This window comes from Scyliorhinus canicula, chromosome 10 (assembly GCF_902713615.1).
Source record: "Scyliorhinus canicula chromosome 10, sScyCan1.1, whole genome shotgun sequence".
NCBI classification, from domain to species: Eukaryota; Metazoa; Chordata; class Chondrichthyes; order Carcharhiniformes; family Scyliorhinidae; genus Scyliorhinus; species Scyliorhinus canicula.
In genome coordinates this window covers 191,741,788-191,759,132 of record NC_052155.1, presented here as the reverse complement: position 1 = coordinate 191,759,132, position 17,345 = coordinate 191,741,788, and the positions used below count along the sequence as shown (strand labels likewise).

General features: G+C 44.4%; 1 protein-coding gene across 9 annotated transcripts in view; it reads left to right on the top strand.

Annotated features, from left to right (window-relative positions):
* avl9 (AVL9 homolog (S. cerevisiase)) overlaps positions 1-17,345 on the top strand; it is a 183,166-nt gene that overhangs the window by 100,723 nt on the left and 65,098 nt on the right. For all 9 annotated transcript variants that reach the window (XR_005462168.1, XM_038810418.1, XM_038810424.1 and 6 more), the window contains one exon: positions 6,509-6,643. Coding sequence is in view for 8 of the 9 variants with exons in the window: in XM_038810418.1 (XP_038666346.1) it covers positions 6,509-6,643 (135 nt within the window). In the remaining variant the exon portion in view is untranslated. The remainder of the gene's footprint in view (positions 1-6,508; positions 6,644-17,345) is intronic.

Genomic DNA, 17,345 nt, shown 5'->3' with positions numbered 1-17,345 from the left:
TAGTCCTCATCTCACTGCTGATTTTGAGAGCTTATTGTCTGCAAATTGACAGCCCATCCCCTGCCTTACAGTTGTAACTACTCTTCAGATGTACTTCTTTGATTGTAAAGTACATTGCCATTCCCTGAGGTCATAGCAGGCATAGTAAAAATGCAAGTTCCTTAGTTAAAAATTTCATCCTATGCTAGATGCTTCAAAACTCAACATGATTACATAAGAACATAAGAACTAGGAGCAGGAGTCGGCCATCTGGCCCCTCGGGCCTGCTCTGCCATTTAATGAGATCATGGCTGATCTTTTGTGGACTTAGCTCCACTTTACTGCCCAACCACCATAACCCTTTATAAAACTCTCCGTCTTTATCTTGAAATAATTTAATGAAGGAGCCTCAACTGCTTCACTGGGCAGGAAATTCCATAGATTCACAGCCCTTTGGGTGAAGAAGTTCCTCCTCAACTCAGTCCTAAATCTCCTTTCCCTTATTTTGAGTCTATGCCTGCTAGTTCTGCTTTCAGCCGCCAGTGGAAACAACCTCCCTGCATCTATCCTATCTATTCCCTTCATAATTTTATATGTTTCTATAAGATCCCCCCCCCTCCCCGCACATCCTTCTAAATTCCAATGAGTACAGTCCCAGTCTACTCAACCTCTCCTCGTAATCCAACTACCTCAACTCTGGGATTAACCTCGTGAATCTCCTCTGCACATCCTCCAGCACCAGTACGCCCTCTCTCCGGTAAGGAGACCAAAACTGAACACAATACTCCAGGTGTGGCCTCACTAACACCTTACAGTAACTTCCCTACTCTTAAACTCTATCCCTCTAGCAATGAAGGAGACAACTCCATTCGCCTTCTTAGTTACCTGTTGCACCTGTAAGCCAACTTTTTGCGACTCATGCACTGGAACACCCAGGTCCCTCTGCACAGCAGCATGTTTTAATATTTTATCATTTAAATAATCCCTTTTGCTCTTATTCCTGCCAAAATGGACAACCTCACATTTGTCAACATTGTATTCCATCTGCCAGACCCTAGCCCATTCATTCAAACTATTCAAATCCCTCAGTAGACTTCCAGTATCCTCTGTACTTTTTGCTTTACCACTCATCTTAGTGTCGTCTGCAAACTTGGACACATTGCCTTGGTCCCCAACTCCAAATCATCTATGTAAATTGTGGGCCCAACACTGATCCCTGAGGGACACCACTAGCTAATGATCGCCAACCAGAGAAACATCCATTAATCCCCACTCTTTGCTTTCTATTAATTAACCAATCCTCTATCCATGCTATTACTTTACCCTTAATGCCATACATCTTTATCCTATGCAACCACCTTGTCAAAAGCTTTCTGGAAATCCAGATATACCACAACCATTGGCTCCCAGTTATCTACTGCACTGGTAATGTCCTCAAAAAACTCCACTAAATTAGTTATGCACGACCTGCCCTTTATGAACCCATGCTGCGTCTGTCAAATGGGACAATTTCCATCCAGATGCCTCCCTAATTCTTCCTTGATGATAGATTCCAGCATCTTCCCTACTACCGAAGTTAAGCTAACTTGCCTATAATTACCCGCTTTCTGCCTATCTTTTTTTTTTAAACAGTGGTGTCACATTTGCTAATTTCCAATCTGCCGGGACCATCCCAGAGTCTAGGGAATTTTGGTAAATTATCACTAGTGCATCTGCAATTTCCCTAGACATCTCTTTTAGTACCCAGGGATGCATTCCATCAGGGCCATGAGACTTGTCTACCTTTAGCCCCATTAGCTTGCCCATCACAAACTCCTTAGTGATAACAATCGTCTCCAGGTCCTCACCTGTCATCGCCTCATTTCCATCAGTCACTGGCATATTATTTGTGTCTTCCACTGTGAAGACCGACCCAAAAAACCTGTTCTGTTCCTCAGCCATTTCCTCATCTCCCATTATTAAATCTCCCTTATCCTCTAAAGGACCAATATTTACCTTAGCCACTCTTTTTTTTGTTTTATATATTTGTAGAAACTTTTATTATCTGTTTTTATATTCTGAGCAAGTTTATTCAATCTATCTTACTCGTCTTTATAGCTTTTTTAGTAGCTTTCTGTTGCCCCTAAAGATTTCCCAATCCTCTAGTCTCCCACTAATCTTTGCCACTTTGTATGCTTTTTCCTTCAATTTGATACTCTCCTTTATTTCCTTAGATATCCATGGTCGATTTCCCTCTTTCTACCTTCCTTTTTGCTGGTTTCAACGTTTGCTGAGCACTGTGTAAAATCGCTTGGAAGGTTTTCCACTGTTCCTCAACTGTTCCACCATAAAGTCTTTGCTCCCAGTCTAACTTAGCCAGCTCTTCTCTCATCCCATTGTAATCTCCTTTGCTTCAGCACAAAACACTAGTGTTTGATTTTTACCTTCTCATCCTCCATCTATATTTTAAATTCCACCATATTGTGACCACTCCTTCCGAGAGGATCCCTAACTATGAAATCATTAATCAATCATAGAACATAGAACAGTACAGCACAGAACAGGCCCTTCGGCCCTCAATGTTGTGCCGAGCCATGATCACCCTACTCAAACCCACGTATCCACCCTATACCCGTAACCCAACAACCCCCCCTTAACCTTACTTTTGTTAGGACACTACGGGCAATTTAGCATGGCCAATCCACCTAACCCGCACATCTTTGGACTGTGGGAGGAAACCGGAGCACCCGGAGGAAACCCACGCACACAGGGGGAGGACGTGCAGACTCCACACAGACAGTGACCCAGCCGGGAATCGAACCTGGGACCCTGGAGCTGTGAAGCATTTATGCTAACCACCATGCTACCCTGCTGTCCCTAAATCCTGAAACATTACACAGGACCAGATCTAGGATCGCTTGTTCCCTCGTAGGTTCCATGGCATGTTCTAGGAAACTATCGCAGATACATTCTTTCAACTCCTCAAGGCTGCCTTGACTGACCTGGTTAAACCAATCAACATGTAGATTAAAATCCCCCATGATAACTGCTGTACCATTTCTACATGCATCAGTTATTTATTTGTTTATTGCCCGCCCCACCGTAATGTTACTATTTGTTGGCCTATAGACTACTCCTATCAGTGACTTTTTCACCTTACTATTCCTGATTTCCATCCAAATATATTCAACCTTATCCTCCATCGCACAGATGTCATCCCTCACTACTGCGCGGATGTCATCCTTGAATAACAGAGCTACACCACCTCCCTTACCATCCACTCTGTCCTTCCGAATAGTTTGATACCCTTGGAAATTTAACTCCCAGTCGTGACCACCCTTTAACCATGTTTCAGTAATGGCCAAATCATAGTCATTCACGATGATTTGCGCTATCAACTCATTTATCTTATTCCGAATACTACGTGCATTCAGGTAAAGTACCCTTATGTTGGCTTTACACCACCTGTTTGAATCTTAACCTTCATCAGTAACCAGTCCTAAGTTATTTTCCCTTTTAAATTTCTCCTAATTTTCATTATCGTTGAGCCCACATCTTCATGTAATAACCTGTTGCTTCCCTTTCCATTCATGTTTTCACTTCCTATTTTATTCCTTTTAGTATTACTGGGCCTATTCACTGAGCTCTCCTCAGTCACTGTATTCTGTACTATTGCCCTTTTTGATTTTTGACTATGTCTTCTCTGCCTTACAAGTTTCCCCTTAATGCCTTTTGTTTCTGTCCCCGTTTTACTTCCCTCTGACTTCCTCTATTGGTTCCCATCCTCCTGTCCCATTAGTTTAAACCCTCCCCAACAGCACTAAACCCCCCCCCCCCCTGGGACATGATTCTGAAAGAGAAAATATTAAGATGGTCAATCTCCCTTATGTTATCCAAGGACTAAACTGAGGAGATTGGCAGGCTTGGTTTGCCTCAAGGACACATTTTTACCTTGAGCTACGTTGTCTTTTACATGTCTAACCTAGGCAATTGCACCCTGTCCAGGTCCAAATTCTTGCAGTTCATTATATAACCAACTCCAATCATCTCCAGCAAGAGGATATGCAAGCAACACTGCTTTTGTGTTTTCAGTTTGATCAGGGTAGCCACCTTCTTAGTTTCAGAACCCTCTGTCAATATTTCAACTTGACCTCTTTCCTTGATGGCGATCTCTTCATTCCACTTACAGCCAGTGAGGAGGCAGCATGGGTACACACTCCTTAGAAGCTCGAAAACATAGACACTCCTGTGCTTTTCAAAATTTTCCGAATTGAAAATGAAGGATCAGCATGGCTTATTGATGCAGAATAGTGCCGTGCAAACACTGCAGAATACAGAAAGAAGTCCTGTAGTCTGTAACCAGTTGTGAACTTTAGATACGTAATCATCAGAAACCGTTCTACTTAAACATTCCTTATTCTGCTGTTTATTTAATTTTGTGATGACGAACATATTGTACATGAATTGATTGGATATAACTTGATAACTACAAACATACACCTGAACACACAAAGTAAGAGCAGGAGTACACCATTTCACCCTTCAGGCCTGCTCTGCCATTTGATAAGATTGCAGATGATTTGAATGTGGCTTCAATTATACTTTCCTTATGCCTTTTCACTGTACCTTTTGACTCCTTTGCCTCACTGCTCTCTGGGGAAGAGTATACCACAGGCTAACAATCCTCTGAGGAAACAAATTCCCCCATTTCTGTACTAATGGAAGATTCCTTATTTTTAAACTATCCTCAGTTCTTGCCTTTCGGGGCACATCCTCTCAGCATCAAGTCCCCTTGGCATTTGTATGTTTTAATAAGATTAACTCTCATTCTTCTAAACTCCAATGGATACTTACCCAATATTTACACATGATATCATCCTTTCATCCTAGAAATCATGGATGTCAATTTTTGTCACTGCTTCTACTGCAGGTATATCCTTTCTTGAGTAAGGAGACCAAAACTGTACACAGTGCTCCAGATATGATCTGACCAAAACCCTATATAACAGTAGCAAAACTACTTTTATATTGGCAACATTCCATTCGTCTTCCTAATCACTTGCTGTATCTGCATAATAACTTTTCCCAATTCACATACCAAGAAATCCAAATCCCTTTGTGCAGTGGAGTTCTGCAATTTCTCTCCAGTTAAATAATATACTGCATTTCTACTCTTCCTGCCAAAGTTCACAATTTCCAACATTATCCTCCACCTACCAATTTTTTGTCCACTCATTTAACCTAAATCCCTTTGTAGATCCTTTGTGTCTTTGTGATAGTTTACCTTTCTACCAAGCTTTTTATCATTAGCAAATTTAACAACCAACATTAGGTTCCTTCATCCAAGTTATTGATATAGGTCGTAAATAGTTGAAGCCTAGCACTGATCCCTGTGGTAACAGTTACAGCTTGCCAACCCAAGCTGTTGGCTAACCAAATCTCTCCCCATGCTAATATGTTACATACCATGAGGTCTTTTTAATGTAACCTTTGATATTGCACCTTTTTGAATGCCTTTTAGAAATCCAGGTACACCACATCTATAGGTTCCCCTTCATCCAAGTTGCTTGTTACTTCCTCAGATACTCTAATAAATTGGTCAAACATGTTTTCTCTTTCACCAAATGCATTAGGATTTCCTTTATAAATTCTTCCATCTTCCTCATGGTAGTAGAGGATTGAGTAGAGAAGGTACATATGCTATTTTCCATTCGGATCAGACCTTTCCAGAATCTAGGAAATTTTGGAAAATTATACCCAATGCATCTACCATTTCTGCAACCACTTCTTTTAAGGCCATCTAATGAAGTCCATCAGTGTCTGGGGACTTGGCAGCCTTTAGTTCGAATTAGTTTCTCATTACTCTTTCGCTAATTGTTTAAGTTCCTCCCTCCTTTTTCTCTCTTGATTTACAATCATTTCTGGTTTTTATTTGTGTCTGCACTGAAAGTAGATTCAAAATATCTGTTCAACACTTCTGCCTTATTTGCTATTATTAATTCCCCAGACACACAACACTGGAGGACTAACGCTCACTTTATTTACTCTTTTCTTCCTAAATACTGGTAGGAACTCTTACTATCTGTTTTCATATTTCTAGCTTGTTTTCTCTAATTTTCAATTTTTAGTCATTCTTTTCTGGTTTTTAACTTTGTTCAATCTTCTGACCCACCACTAATCTTTGCAGAATTGTACACTTTTTTCCTTCAATTTGATACTATCTTTAACTTCTTTATTTAGCTACAGATGGTGCATCGTTCTCCCAGACAGAAATGTACCTTTTCCCTGATATGTAATATCTCCTTAAATGTCTGCCACTGTAGACTCTATGACTCATCCCTTAAGCCAATTTCTCAGTTCACCAGGTTCGTCTTAAGATCCTCGTAATTGCATTTCTTTTATATATTTTTTAAAAATAGCCTTACACCCACTTTTCTCACCTTTAAACTATAGTCCTTATATGTTTTCTATTACCATTATTGGCCTACATCTGAAAATTAATTTGTAAAGAGTAGTACTATGACTAAATCAAAGTGTTTTCTTCTTTCAGGGTTATCTTTGTTTACCATACATGGCTTTGCAGCAGCATCATCTTCTCTCCGATGTCACTGTGCGGGGGTTTGTTGCTGGGGCAACAAATATCCTTTTTCGCCAGCAGAAGCACTTGAGTGATGCAGTTATTGATGTAAGTGCAGAACTTCCAGAATGTCTTTAAGTGAAGCCAGTAAACCTACTGGCACAGTATTCTGGCCAATAGCGCAACAATAAAAATTCCATAACAGTTTAACATTTGTTAAGGGTATAATTGGTTACATAGAAAGATATCATTGATAAACTTTGATCATAGCAGCAAACTGCAAATTGTGTAATTCTAAGTTTAGGAAAAAGTATCCAAGTTTCTATGTCTTCCTGCCGGTTAATTATTCCACATTAGTTAATGCAGCATTTAATACTTGATGATTTCTGATTTTGAAACAGTGGAAGTGAGGAGGTACTAAACAAATTTGCTTATTAGTTTCACTGGTCATTGGTCAGTAACTTAGAAATCAGTCCTGGCTTTTAAATGTCTAAAATTAAAGAGTTTTTCTACAATTTCAAGAAATTGACTCTTAGAACATAGAACATAGGACACTACAGCGCAGTACGGGCCCTTCGGCCCTCAATGTTGCGCCGACCTGTGAAACCATCTGACGCCTATCTGACCTACACTATTCCATTTTCATCCATATGTCTATCCAGTGACCACTTAAATGCCCTTAAAGTTGGCGAGTCTACTACTGTTGCAGGCAGGGCGTTCCACACCCCTACTACTCTCTGAGTAAAGAAACTGCCTCTGATATCTGTCCTATATCTATCACCCCTCAATTTAAAGCTATGTCCCCTCGTGTTGGTCATCACCATCCGAGGAAAGAGACTCTCACTGTCCACCCTATCTAACCCTCTGACTATCTTATATGTCTCTATTAAGTCACCTCTCAGCCTTCTCCTCTCTAACGAAAACAACCTCAATTCCCTGAGCCTTTCCTCGTAAGACCTTCCCTCCATACCAGGCAACATCCTAGTAAATCTCCTCTGAACCCTTTCCAAAGCTTCCACATCCTTCCTATAATGTGGTGACCAGAACTGCACGCAGTACTCCAGGTGCGGCCGCACCAGAGTTATGTACAGCTGCAGCATGACCTTGTGGTTCCGAAACTCAATCCCCCTGCTTATAAAGGCTAGCACACCATATGCCTTCTTAACAGCCCTATTAACCTGGGTGGCAACTTTCAGGGATTTATGTACCTGGATGCCGAGATCTCTCTGTTCATCTACACTACCAAGAATCTTGCCATTAGCCCAGTACTCTGCATTCCTGTTACTCCTTCAAAAGTGAACCACCTCACACTTTTCCGCATTAAACTCCATCTGCCACCTCTCAGCCCAGCTCTGCAGCTTATCTATGTCCCTCTGTATCCTATAACATCCTTCAGCACTATCCACAACTCCACCGACCTTCGTGTCATCTGCAAATTTACTAACCCATCCTTCTACACCCTCTTCCAGGTCATTTATAAAAATGACAAACAGCAGTGGCCCCAAAACAGATCCTTGCGGTACACCACTAGTAACTGAACTCCAGGATGAACATTTGCCATCAACCACCACCCTCTGTCTTCTTTCAGCTAGCCAATTACTGATCCAAACCGCTAAATCACCTTCAATTCCATACTTCCTTATTTTCTGCAATAGCCTACCGTGGGGAACCTTATCAAACGCCTTACTGAAATCCATATACACCACATCAACAGCTTTACCCTGATCCACCTGTTTGGTCACCTTCTCAAAAAACTCAATAAGGTTTGTGGCATGACCTACCCTTAACAAAACCGTGTTGACTATCGCTAATCAGCTTGTTCTTTTCAAGATGATTATAAACTCTATCTCTTATAACCTTTTCCAACATTTTACCCACAACCGAAGTAAGGCTCACAGGTCTATAATTACCAGGGTTGTCTCTACTCCCCTTCTTGAACAAGGGGACAACATTTGCTATCCTCCAGTCTTCCGGCACTATTCCTGTCGACAAAAAGATCAAGGACAAAGGCTCTGCAATCTCCTCCCTGGCTTCCCAGAGAATCCTAGGATAAATCCCATCTGGCCCAGGGGACTTATCTATTTTTACATTTGTCCCTGGTACAACAAATGGTTACCCTCAACCCAGTGCCAAGGTGCAGCTATTAATTTTCACTCTCAATATAAAATACAGAGATTGAAAAAATTACTTAGTCAGTTTGTACCAAGCATACTGGAATCTTAAAATTAATATTTTCCTAATTTGTTCATCATTCACATCCATTTTTAAAAAAATGTATTTTATTACAAATGTGTATCAAAACAGGTTACAACAAATAAACACCCCAGGAAACATACTTCCCAGCAATCAACTATACAGCCTGGACAAATTATTTCGCCTTTTTCACCCCTCCCCCCAGGGACGAACAGCTTCTCAAACACTATTAGAAACATCCCCCACCTTTTCTCAAACCCCTCTGCAGAGCTGCTTAACTCCTATTTTACCTTCCCCAACCGCAGGAAGGCGTACAGGTCACCCAACCATGTCGCTACCCAAGGTGGCGATGCTGACCACCACTCCAGTAAAATTCCCCGCCATGCAATCAGAGAGGCAAAGACGTCGGTCTTCCTCCTCGCCATGAGCTCCGGCTTCTCTGAAACCCAAATATCGCCACCATAGGGTCCGGATCCACCTCATCCTCCACTATCATGGCTAAGGCCGCAAACATACCTGCCCAAAATTTCCCAATTTTCACAATCCCCAAAACATGTGCACGTGATTCGCTGGCCCCTGCCCACACCTTTCATATTCATCTGCTACCCCCTGAAAGAATCCACTCATCCTCGCCTGAGTCAGATGCACCCTCTGTACCACCTGAAACTTTATCCGGCCAGTCCTTGCACAGGAGGAGGTCCCATTTACCGTACGCAGGCCCTCACTCCATACTCCCCAATTGATCTCCCCTTCCAACTACCCTTCCCATTTCTCCTCGATCATCACCAACCAGCCACTTGTATATATCCCCAATTCTTCCCTCCCCTTTAACTTCTGGAAGCAGCAGTCGCTCCAGCAGGGTGTATCCCGGCAACCTAGGGAACCCCCTCCAGACCTTTTGCACAAAGTCCCTAGCCTGCAGATACCTAAACTCACTCCCCCTCAGCAGTTCTACCCTCTCCCTTAGCTCCTCCAGACTGGTGAACCCTTCCTCCAAATACAGCCCCCTCACCTTGGCCAGCCCCACTTCCCTCCACCTCCTGTATACACTATTCACCCCCCGGCTCAAACCCATGATTCTTGCACAGCGGCATTAACACCAACATTCCTTCCACTCTAAAATGCCTTCTCAATTGATTTCATATCTTCACTGTGGGCTCCCCGAATACCTACTTGGAGCCATTGGCAACGCTGCCATCACCATAGCCCTCAAACTTCCTCCTCCATCCTAACGCACTCTAGCCCTTCTCCTTCCCACTATCGCCGCACCTTGCCCACATTTGCAGCCCAATAATAATGAAGCCACTTCGGCGATGGCAATCCACCCTTGCTGCCTCTACCTTTGTAGCAGGGTCCTCCCCACCCTCGGCACCTTCCCTGCCTGTACAAAGTCCAAAATAATCATGTCCAATTTCCGAAAAAAAAATCCTTTGGTATAAAGATCGGGAGAGCCTCAAAAAAAAACAAGAACCTCAGCAGAATATTCATTTTCACCACTTGGACCCTCCCCGCCAACATTAAGTGCCGTGTATCCCACCACTTAGGATCCACCCTGGCCTCCTCCACCAGCTTTGTTAAGTTCCACTTATGGAGCCCCGTCCATTCCCTCACTACCTGAACCCCAAGTACCTAAACCTATCCCTCCCCCCTAAATTAGCCCACTGTGCCAACTCATTTACTGGGAATACCTCGCTTTTCCCTACATTCAGTTTATATTCGAGAACCCTCCAAACCTCCCCAGCAGGCCCATAATCCTTCCTATACTCTCCAGCGGATCCAAAACATACCGCAACAGGTCATCGGCATAGTGACACCCGATGCACCTTATGTCACCTCATAATTCCCTGCCACTCCCCCAACCGCTGAGAGCATCGCCAACGGCTCTATGACCAGCGCAAACAGTAACGGCGACAGCAGGCACCCCTGCCTCATACCCCTGTGTAAGTCAAAGTTCCGCAACTCGTATTATTCATCTTCACCCTCGCCTTTGGATACAGCAACCGCACCCATGTCACAAATCTCAGCCCAAACCTTTCCAAAACCTCGAACAAGTGCCGCCACTCCACCCGATCAAATGCCTCCTCTCTGTCCACCACCTCCGGTACCAGAACCCCCCGACAGATTCATCACTCCATTCAACAGCCGTCTTATATTACTCGCGAGCTGCCTGCCCTTCATGAAGCCTGCTTGATTTTCTGCAACCACCCCAGGGACACAATCCTCCATCCTCCACGCCAACAACTTAGCCAATACTTTCACATCCGTGTTCAATAGTGATAAGGGCCTATACGTCCCACATTCCACCAGGTCCTTCCTCTTTTTCGGGATTAGCGTGATTATTGCCTGCGATATCGTCTTCGGCTGCTCCCCATTCTCCAGTGCTTCATTAAACGTCGCCAACAGATGTGGTGCCAGGTCCGTCACAAATTCCACTGGGTACTGTTGCTCGTTGTGTTCTCTCTTTAATTGGCTCTGTTTATAGCGGTTAATATGGTCGCCTTCCTTAATCCTAATTACGGTTGCTCAAGAGTCGCCAGGTATCTTTCGATACCGCCACAAGGTTCAAAACCGAATACCGATCAAAGACTCGATACACCAGTTAGAAAGTTCAAAATCAATGCTCATTTATTTACACACACAGTCAAATATACTCTTGCACAAAACTCTGCCAACTAAACTATCACTACTACTAAAGCCTATACTTAGCTTCGGGCACCCACTCAGTCAGAGGAACAATGGCCGTTGTCCGGTTCTGAGGCTACTTAGGATTGTTATCACTAAGGAGGGAGTGATGGGCAAGCTAATGGGGCTAAAGGTAGACAAGTCTCCTGGCCCTGATGGAATGCATCCCAGAGTGCTAAAAGAGATGGCTAGGGAAATTGCAGATGCACTAGTGATAATTTACCGAAATTCACTAGACTCTGGGGTGGTCCCGGTGGATTGGAAATTAGCAAACGTGACGCCACTGTTTAAAAAAGGAGGTAGGCAGAAAGCAGGAAATTATAGGCCAGTGAGCTTAACTTCGGTAATAGGGAAGATGCTGGAATCTATCATCAAGGAAGAAATTGCGAGGCATCTGATAGAAATTGTCCCATTGGGCAGACGCAGCATGGGTTCGTTAAAGGCAGGTCATGCCTAACTAATTTAGTGGAATTTTTTGAGGACATTACCAGTGCAGTAGATAACGGGGAGCCGATGGATGTGGTATATCTGGATTTCCAGAAAGCCTTTGACAAGGTGCCACACAAAAGGTTGCTGCATAAGATAAAGATGCATGGCATTAAGGGTAAAGTAGTAGCATGGATAGAGGATTAGTTAATTAATAGAAAGCAAAGAGTTGGGATAAATGGGTGTTTCTCTGGTTGGCAATCAGTAGCTAGTGGTGTCCCTCAGGGATCCGTGTTGGGCCCACAATTGTTCGCAATTTACATTGATGATTTGGAGTTGGGGACCAAGGGCAATGTGTCCAAGTTTGCAGATGACACTAAGATGAGTGGTAAAGCGAAAAGTGCAGAGGATACTGGAAGTCTGCAGAGGGATTTGGATAGGTTAAGTGAATGGGCTCGAGTCTGGCAGATGGAATACAATGTTGACAAATGTGAGGTTATCCATTTTGGTAGGAATAACAGCAAACGGATTATTATTTAAACGATAAAATATTAAAGCATGCCGCTGTTCAGAGAGACTTGGGTGTGCTAGTGCATGAGTCACAGAAGGTTGGTTTACAAGTGCAACAGGTGATTAAGAAGGCAAATGGAATTTTGTCCTTCATTGCTAGAGGGATGGAGTTTAAGACTAGGGAGGTTATGTTGCAATTGTATAAGGTGTTAGTGCGGCCACACCTGGAGTATTGTGTTCAGTTTTGGTCTCCTTACTTGAGAAAGGACGTACTGGCACTGGAGGGTGTGCAGAGGAGATTTACTAGGTTAATCCCAGAGCTGAAGGGGTTGGATTATGAGGAGAGGTTGAGTAGACTGGGACTGTACTCGTTGGAATTTAGAAGGATGAGGGGGGATCTTATAGAAACATTTAAAATTATGAAGGGAATAGATAGGATAGATGCGGGCAGGTTGTTTCCACTGGCGGGTGACAGCAGAACTAGGGGGCATAGCCTCAAAATAAGGGGAAGTAGATTTAGGACTGAGTTTAGGAGGAACTTCTTCACCCAAAGGGTTGTGAATCTATGGAATTCCTTGCCCAGTGAAGCAGTTGAGGCTCCTTCATTAAATGTTTTAAGGTAAAGATAGATAGTTTTTTGAAGAATAAAGGGATTAAGGGTTATGGTGTTCGGGCCGGAAAGTGGAGCTGAGTCCACAAAAGATCAGCCATGATCTAATTGAATGGCGGAGCAGGCTCGAGGGGCCAGATGGCCGACTCCTGCTCCTAGTTCTTATGTTCTTATGTTCTTATGCTGGGGTCGAACTGGTACTGAGTAGTAGCTAGGAGCGTCTGTCTCGTAGCGTGCGTTGACTTTGGACTTACTTGTTCTGGTGCAGCTGCTAGGCAGGCCTCTCGTCGCTGAGAGCCAAGGCCAAGAAGAACGATTCTCTCTTGGGGGCTTCTTATACCCGAAGGGGGCTTCGCGTGCTTTTGGGTGGGCCTTCTACTTGGTTCCAATTAATTGGACCGCATCTTGATCATTCCTATCGATTTCCTCCAATAAAGGGGTGGGTACCCTGATTGCTGGGTGTCTCCTAGGTGGCCGTTGGCCTGCTTTGTTCTAGACTCCTCTGACACCGGGGTGTCTGCCTTAGCAACAGTTACTTAAATGTTACCCTTCTGTCCCCGGGGATGGCTCATTAGTATGGTAATGGCTTTGCAGTATCGGTCTTGTCTGGGAGTTACAGCTCCAATCAACAAACAAACCTTGTACCTGCTTGCTTTCTCAGCATTGTCCATTTTCCCTGCATTCTTTGCAAAGTGTCCATTTTGTATTTGAGACGTGGCCACCCCAGGTGGCTACAGTACCCATCCAACTTCATACCCCTGAATCTATCCACCCCAGGGGCTCCTCCAATGCCTGCCTTTTTGCTTCCTCCACCTGGGGAAATTCCAGCTCGTCCAGGAACCGCTCCATGTCCCCCTCCTCTCCACCCCCCGGGTCCGCTTCGTAAAATCCTTGGCAGCACTCCCTAAATGCCTCGTTTATCTTCCCCGACTCTGACACCACATCCTCAACCCAGTCTGTATCTGCAATATTGCCCTGGACGTGGCCTGTTCCTGCAGCTGGTCGCCTTCTCCCCATACTCCTATTGCACCCCTCTTGCCCTACGCAGTTCCCTGCCACCCTCCCCATTGTCAACCTGTCAAACTGCCCCTGCAACTTTTCCCTCCTCGCCAATCCCTCCACAGTGGGCACCCTCGGATACTCCCTGTCCACCTCCACTGTATCGCTTACTAGATGGTCATTATACCTCCCCCCTTTCCCTATCCGCATGAGCCTTAAACAAAATTCTTCCCCCAGACCAAAGAACAATACAGCTCAGGAACAGGCCCTTTGGCCCTCCAAGCCTGTGCCAATCACGTGTCCTGTCTAGACCAACTGCCTGTATCCTTCTATACCCCGTCTGTTCATGTGCCTGTCCAGATAACTCTTAAACGTCACTAACGTATCTGCCTCAACCAGCTCACTTGGCAGTGCATTCCAGGACACCAACCACCCTCTGTGTAAAACATATTCCCCCGCACAGCTCTACTGAACCCCCCCCACCTTGAACTTGTGCCGCCTTGTAATTGTAATTTCTGCCCTGGGAAGATTCCTCCAACTGTCCACCCTCTCTATACCCCTAATAATTTTATAAACGTCTGTCAGGTCGCCCCTCAGCCTCCGTCTCCCTATGGAGAACAATCCCAGTTTATTCAATCTTTCCTCAAAGCTAATACCCTCCGTACCAGGCAACATCCTGGTAAACCTTTTCTGTACTCTCTCCAAAGCCTCCACGTCCTCCTGGTAGGACGGTGACCCGAATTGGATACAGTATTCCAAATGTGGCCTAACCAACGTTCTATATAATTGTAACTTAATTTTCAAGCTTTTATACTCGATACCCCGTCCTATGAAGGCAAGCATGCCATTTGCTTTCTTTACCACCATTTCCACCTCTGCTGCCACTTTTAAGGATCTGTGGACCTGCACGCCCAGATCTCTGTCTCTATGCTTCTGATGGTTCTGCCATTTATTTTATAGCTCCCACCTGAATTGTATCACCTTGTATTTGTCCGTGTTAAATTCCATCTGCCATTTCTCTGCCCAATTTTGCAGCCTATCTATATCCTGTTGTATTCTCTGACAATCTTCATCACTCTCCGCAACTCCTGCAATCTTAGTATCATCCGCACACTTGCTAATCAGACCCGCTACGTTTTCTTCCACGTCATTTATACAAAGAGCAGAGGTCCCAGAACTGATCCCTGCGGAACACCACTAGTTACAGACCTCCATTCGGAAAAACACCCTTCCACTGCTACCCTCTATCTTCTATGGCCAAGCCAGTTCTGGATCCATCCAGTTAATCATCCCCTGACCCCATGTGATCTAATCTTTTGCACCAGCCTGCCATGAGGGACCTTGTCAAATGCTTTACCAAAGTTCATGTAGGCAACATCCACAGCCCTTTCCTCGTCGATCATTTTTGTCACCTCCTCAAAAAGTTCAATCAAATCGCCTCGTATAAACCATGCTGTCTTTCACTAATAAGACCATTGCTTCCAAATGTGCATAGATTCTCTGAGAATCTTTTCCAACAATTTCACTATCACTGATGTCAAGCCTATAATTACCCGGATTATTCTTGCAACCCTTCTTAAATAACAGTACAACATTGGCTATCCTCCAATCCTCTATTCTGTCAGAAGCCCAGCGATTTCATTTCTTGCGTCACTCAGTAATCTGGGATAGATGCCATCTGGCCCTGGGGATTTGTCCACCGTAATGCTTTTTAACACACTTAACATAGAACATAAGTGCAGAAGGAGGCCATTCGGCCCATCGAGTCTACACCGACCCACTTAAGCCCTCACTTCCACCCTATCCCCGGAACCCAATAATCCCTCCTAACCTTTTTGGTCACTAAGGGCAATTTTTCATGGCCAATCCACCTAACCTGCACGTCTTTGGACTGAGGAAACCGGAGCACCCGGAGAAAACCGACGCATAAACGGGGAGAACGTGCAGACTCAGCACAAACTGTGACACAGCAAGGAATTGAACCCGAGACCCTGGCGCTATCAAGCCACAGTGCTATCCACTTGTGCTACCGTGCTGCCCTACTAACACTTCCTCCCTCGTAATGATGACCTGTTCTAAAGTGTTTATACATCCCTCTGAGGCACCACCAATCAACATGTCCCTCTCCTTTGTGAATACCGATGCAAAATACCCATTAAGGACCTCACCTACTTCCTCTGGTTCTGTACATAATTTCCCTCCTTTGTCCTTGAGTGGGCCAGCTCTTTCTCTAGCTAACCTCTTGTTCCTAATAAACGTATAAAATGCCTTGGGATTCTCTTTAATCCTGTCTGCCAAGGACATTTCGTGATGCCTTTACGCCCTTCTAACTCCCTGCTTGAGCTCTTTTCTACTTTCCTTGTATACTTCAAGTGCTTTATCTGTCTTAGTTGTCTGTACCTCACATATGCTTCTTTTTTCTTTTTGACAAGATTCTCAATTTCCCTGGTCATCCATGGTTACCGAATCCTACCTTTCCTGCCCTTCCTTTTACCGGCACGTGCCTGTCGTGCACTCCCATCAACTGTTCCTTAAAAGACTCCCACATGCCAAATGTGGATTTACCCTCAAACAGCCTCTCCCAAACAACAGCCTCCAAATCCTGCCTAATCTGGTTGTAGTTAGCCTTCCCCCAATTTAGCACCTTTACCCTAGGACAACATTTGTCCTTTTCTATGAATATCCAAAAGCTTACGGAATTTTGGTCACTGTTCGCCACATGGTCTCCCACTGCAATGTTGATGACCTGGCCGGGTTCGTTCCCTAGTACTCAGTCCAATATAGCCCCTTTTCTAGCTGGACTATCCTCATGTTTCAAAAAACCTTCTTGGACACACTTAACATTGAACATAGAACAGTACAGCACAGAGCAGGCCCTTCGGCCCTCGATGTTGTGCCGAGCTTGTCCGAAACCAAGATCAAGCTATCCCACTCCCTGTCATTGTGGTGTCCTCTATGTGCCTATCCAATAACCGCTTGAAAGTTCCTAATGTGTCCGACTGCACTATCACAGCAGGCAGTCCATTCCACACCCTAACCACTCTCTTGAGTAAAGAACCTACCGCGGACATCCCTCCTATATCTCCCACCCTGAACCTTATAGTTATGCCCCCTTGTAACAGCTACATCCATCCGAGGAAATAGTCTCTGAACGTCCACTCTATCTATCCCCCTCATCATCTTATAAACCTCTATTAAGTCGCCTCTCATCCTCCTCCACTCCAAAGAGAAAAGCCCTAGCTCCCTCAATCTTTCCTCATAAGACCTACACTCCAAACTAGGCAGCATTCTGGTAAATCTCCTTTGCACCCTTTCCACTGCTTCTACATCCTTCCTATAGTGAGGTGACCAGAACTGCACACAATATTCCAAGTGTAGTCTCACCAGGGT